Source organism: Prosopis cineraria, unplaced genomic scaffold, assembly GCF_029017545.1.
Source record: "Prosopis cineraria cultivar Desert tree isolate PC_DT_omini unplaced genomic scaffold, ASM2901754v1 PC6, whole genome shotgun sequence".
NCBI lineage: Eukaryota > Viridiplantae > Streptophyta > Magnoliopsida > Fabales > Fabaceae > Prosopis > Prosopis cineraria.
Window position 1 is genome coordinate 13,438,041 of NW_026555337.1, and position 5,699 is coordinate 13,443,739.

General features: G+C 34.9%; 1 protein-coding gene across 1 annotated transcript; it reads left to right on the forward strand.

Annotated features, from left to right (window-relative positions):
* The first annotated feature begins 704 nt into the window (after positions 1-704).
* On the forward strand, positions 705-2,084 carry LOC129313903 (probable CCR4-associated factor 1 homolog 6). The gene is made up of 2 exons (XM_054957297.1): positions 705-961; positions 1,553-2,084. The coding sequence occupies exons 1-2, from the start codon at positions 705-707 to the stop codon at positions 2,082-2,084; spliced, it is 789 nt and encodes a 262-aa protein (XP_054813272.1).
* The last annotated feature ends 3,615 nt before the right edge of the window (positions 2,085-5,699 follow it).

A 5,699-nucleotide genomic window follows, 5' to 3' on the forward strand; every position in this document is an offset into this window, starting at 1 on the left:
AGAACATTTTGAATAAAGATAGAGATTAGGATATATATATTTTTAATTTAATTAAACTTAAAATATTTTCTAATAAGGGTCTTTATTTGAATTAATAATTACACGGTTAAATATTTAAATAATCTTCGTATGTAATCTTCGACCTCTAATACACCCTAACTAATTTACCTGCAAAACTCGGTGCCTACACACACACACACACTATCGCTTACTTGGTTTGTTTAAAGAACGATCACTTTTATAACATTCTCTGCCATTATTTCTACCTTCAACAATCCATCGATATCATTCATATTTTCCAGAAAGCTTCACACTCCATAGTCCATATCATCTCCTTCATTCATCATCAGTATCAGTCTATTCTGTCGATTGTACGCTTCTGCCGCACAACAACAATAATTAAACTCATTCTCGGCATATTCTTCAGGTAAAGTTCTATATTCTTCTTGGTACTTCCTTTCATTTCTGGGCATCAAATCTCTCCCTTTCTCTCTCTCTCTCTCTCTCTCATACATACATCGGTTTGTTCAGAGCGTGTTTGCATTTCTTAATAGGAACTTATCTCATATATAATCTTTTCATTTCTTGATGTAAAGCCTTATTTTCTTTTTAGTTTGTATCATTTCTTGGTGTAACGTAACTCACCACAAGATATTTCATTTTTGCATCTGTGAAGGGATTTTCTCAATTCATTTAAAGAAAATATGTCGACAAGTCTTGAAAGAAGTGATGACAGTGTTCAAATAGTAGATGTTTGGAAAGAGAACATAAAACAAGAGTTCGACTTCATTATTGATGCGATAAAGATATATCCATATGTACCCTTGGACACAAAATTCTCAGGTTCGCTTTTCACAGTAAGAAACTATGGAGCAATGACTGGAAACCTGGGACTGGCCAAACTGATTCAAGTGGGTCTCACGTTGTCCAATGAAATGTTGGAGATTGTTGGAACCGACAGGTAGATTTAAAGTCTGAGTTGTGCCAAGGACACTGTCCTTAAGAGCTATTCCATCACACTAGATTGTTCGTACGGCAGCTCTCCAGGATTAAACAGATTCATCCTGCAAATTAAGCAGGGTTACAGAACAACAAAGACCAACAGAATATACTCAAGCAACACAATACATAGGAGGAGCTTGAGAACTCTAGAGCTTGGCACAGGATACACTGCACTCCCTGGGCTATATATAGTCACAACCATAAGGTCCCTTAATAAACCATCAAACATCAGTTTTAAAATAATTAAAACAAATTAAGCCTCATAACTTGGGCGGTTTCGAACATTAAAATTTTTAAATAAATATTAAACCCTTTTAATGTTATTAAATCAAATAAAAGGTGATTAAAATCTTTCAAAGCTATAACTCCAAGTTGGTAAAAATAAGATTTAAGTAGGGGTTATATAAATCAATATTATTAAATTATAACAATTTCTTTTGAAATACCCATGAATATTTTATAATATCCAACACGAAAACGGTCAATGTCCCATGATCAATGGTCAACGCGTCTGCTGGCAATTCAACTTCTGTGAGTTCAATCCAAAAAGGGATCCAAAATCCAGAGACATGATCGACGCCCTGAGAGACAGTGGCATGGATTTGGAGAAGAACCAGAAAGAAGGCGTGAAATACAGCGATTTTGCAGAGCTTCTGATGTCGTCTGGGCTTGTAATGAGGGACGAGGTTTCATGGATTACGTTTCAAGGTTCGTCACATTTCGGGTACTTGGTGAAGCTGCTGACTGCAGCTGGGAAGAAGAATCTTCCAGAAACAGAACAAGAGTTCATGGAGATTCTCAATTATTGTTTCCTAATTTTTTATGATGTCAAGCACCTGATAAGATCATCCACCAACGTAAATCTGCATCAGCATGGTGGTGGTGAACTGGAAGATGTTGCCAGGTTTCTGGAGGTGGAGGAGAGAGTTGGACCGGCTGCCGCAGCGGACCAAGCTGGGTCTGATAGTTTGCTTACGAGTATTGTGTTCAATAAACTGAAACATGATCCTCAGTACTTCAATGGAGCTATACCAGAGACATGTCGTGGTTTTTTGCCTGGCTTGGCCGGTATTCAACTTTAGCCAAATGTAACTGAAGGAGACAAGTATAGTTTTGAATTAGCCTCAGATTCGTAATTGCGGAGTTTTGTCTGGGCGGGTCAGTTTCATATTCGTAATTGTGAATGAACTGCAGTGACTTGGGATAGTTATGTAGAAAAATTTCTTCTTCTGTTCTTGTGTTGGAGAAATTATAACTGGCTAAATCCCAAGTTGAAGAATTAATGAAGAGAAGACAAAGACTAATCTTTGTTTTGTCCACCCTATCTTTTCACTCTATATTTTACATGTGGCGTGCTCTTCCGGTCCAAAATATAAGGGAGAATAACATATAAACAGCTTTTAATAATAAACCGTATATTAATAAAATTATTATTCTTATAAAATATATATTATTTTTTTCTTTTTATCTTTTGTTTCAATTTATGATGAGTAAGAGAAATGTAATAAATTTACAGACAGCAGAATAAAATAATTTTTTTTATTTTAAAATATTAAATTATTTATATTTTGAATTAAGATTAAATGGACAAAATGCTTATGAGTATAGTGTTGTTTGCTTAGACTTTTGGTGTCGATCGAGTTCATTCGCTGTGAGCGGCTAACCTTCATTTTCCCCCCACTTTCTATTGTAAGAATTTTTTTTTTTTTAAGCCAAAGAAAATTCGATAGGTATCATGTGATCAAACTACAGTAATATAAGCAGAGGAACCAAAATATAACCAACAAAATGGATATATATTTTTTTATCTCGATATGTAATCGATAAATAAACAATAGTAGATGATAGATATCAAAATACATATCCCTTCTAATAAAATTGAATATTTGCTCAATTATTTGAATATTTCAACAAAGTTTTTCTAAAAATTTAAGTTTCTATTCTTAAAAATTGTTTTATTTAAGAAAAATATTGGAATAAAAATCTCATATATATTTTTGAAAATGTTTCATATTTCTTTAAAAATCTTCAACCTATAACTCAAGAAAATTTTAAATTGTAAGTTATGATTACATGTTTGTTAAGATAAAATGGTTAAGATACTTATCATAAGAAAAGTAGTTAAGATTTTTTTTTTGGGCCAAAGGAATTTCATCCAATAGAGCTAAGGCTAAAAAGAAAAAAGAAACCAAAGCCAAAGTCAGGAATACAAACGCAAATAAATACATGAAAAGGAAACAACACGACGAAAACAACAGAAAGATGGCAATTAAAGATCCACATTACCCCACGCCCGTTCATTCAACACCCTTAGGAGGTCTTTGACCAGCAACATCACCAGAGTCTTTAAACAAGATACAAGCTAGAGGATTCCATTTCCCTTGAAGCTATTCCTGCTAGATAATTAGCAGCACAATTCTCATCACGACGAATGAGAGAAAAAGAGATATTATTCAAAGAGTCCAGCATGTTCCACATGTCAAGAACCAAGGAATGATACATCCAGGGACACTTAAGAAGATTTCTGCTAAACCAGACCTTGTAAGCCTCAGCGCAATCTATTTCAATAATGCAGCCCATACCAGTCCACGTACAAGTCAGTTTTAAGGCCTTTTTCACCCCTTGTCTCTCTTTCCGCAAGGCTGAATCCGCATTAATATTTCTTTCCAACCTGCGATGAACCTGTCCCGTGAGTCCCAAGAGCTACAATACCTACTCCATGTCCCTTACAAAAAGCCCCATCACAATTTAGTCTAATAACTCCCTGGGGAGGTCGTACCCAACATCAGGATTCTGCTGCATGGTCATACCCTTGTCCCTTACAGAAAGCGCCATTACAATTTAGTTTAATAGATGCCTGGGAGGAGGTCGTACCCAGCATCGGGATTCTGCTGCATGGTGGACTGGTGTCTGTGGAGTTAATAGACCATGAGCTTGCCAAAATTCATTTAAACCAACATTTGTAGTTACAATTAGGCCGCTAGGGTCAGGTGGGTCATCATCAAATATCATCTGGCATCGAAATTTCCAAATCTGGTAATAGAAAAGAGCCACATTTGCTTTGCCATACTCGTTTAGGGGAGATTTTGTGCACATTATATTATACATACAGTCCCTTATATTCCTGATCAAGAGGGGGCCAAGAAGAAATCATTAGTAGCTAGGGCAGGATTGAGGAGGCGCCATATAAAATGACGTACCTTTGGGGTACTTATAAATCATATTTTTTATATATTTTTATTCTCTTCACTAGGTCTTTTTATTGATGAATCATGACTAAATGAGATTAATTAAAATATATTTTATTTTATTGGTCACCTCATATTTTGTGGGAATTAATGGATTAAATCTTGAAAATTATGATTGAATTCTTCATTTAATATTTTTGCACATGTGGCCATTGAATATTATTTAATTTTGTGCAGACTTTTGGAGCTAATTAAATTGAATATCATTAATGGAAATTTGTTGGGCTTGAAGTAGACTCAATTTTATTATCTCAAAATGTATTTTCTCTTGGGTAAATTTGTATAAATAGTAATTAGGGTTATTAAGGGTGTTTTTGTCTTTTTAATTAAAATTAGATTTTGGTTAATGGGAAGCACATGCCTGCCGCCTCAGTAGAGTTAAGAGGGAAGATAAAGAACGAAGAGGGAGGGAGTGGAGAAAAGGGTAACAGCGATGAGGAAGCGGAGGAAAGAGAAAAGAAATTAGGTCCGCTGATTTAGCGCCGATGGGAGCTTCGGCTACCTCCTAATCTTCGTCTCATCTACAGCGTCCCTCTACCATTCTCTTTTTCCTTCTATGGGTCTTTGATTTTTTGGTATGTAATCAACTTTGAACCTTGAATTGATGAAGACTTCGGCCATTGGAGCTTAATGGAGCAGCTGTATTGAGCATTAAATTCGGTTCTATCTCTTCTATTTTTCTGATTTTGTGCTTTCTTGATTATACCGATTGGATTGTTAAGAATGCATGGAATTAGGATTAGATTGATTAATGTAATATAATTATTAGCCACTGTAGTTGATAAATTGCTTGGCTATGAATTAGGTTTGATGTCCTAGAATGGGCATTCTACTCACTTGCTTGTGAATTATGTTCATTTAAAGCGCTGGAAATTACTTGGCAGTTGAGATTTTAATTGCTAATCATATTTCTAGTAACTAAGGCCCTGAGAGATCTCTTAGGCATATTTTTCTGTCTTGATTCACTTGAAAGCATGCTCTATCCAGGTTGTTATTTATTATGCATTGGCTGAAATTTTCATCAAGGATAAGGAAGGATGTTGATTATATGCTGCTTTAGTTGTTAGTTAGTAATTTAATTTTTTGCATTTTAGTTTTAGTTAAAAAAAACCACTTTAATTCATAAGCTTTGTTGATCGAATTTACTAAGATTAATTGGCTAACTCAGTAGCTTTTAAGAAAGATGACCTAGGTTGCATTTTACTACAAAATTTGGTTTTATATTTTTATTTTGATTCCATTTGACAGTGGGACCAGGTACATTGAGGCTCCAGATGACATTCCAAACCTTGTTATCTACAAAAACCGAAAGCCCTCCTGAGTCTTTATGCGCTTGAATTCCCTTTGATAACCCTGCCTAGTGTTATATACACCAATTTTTACTAGTGGTCAAATAATCCTATTCGGTCTACGCGTAGTAGATAGTGGAATAGTTTTGATGAGCTTAAG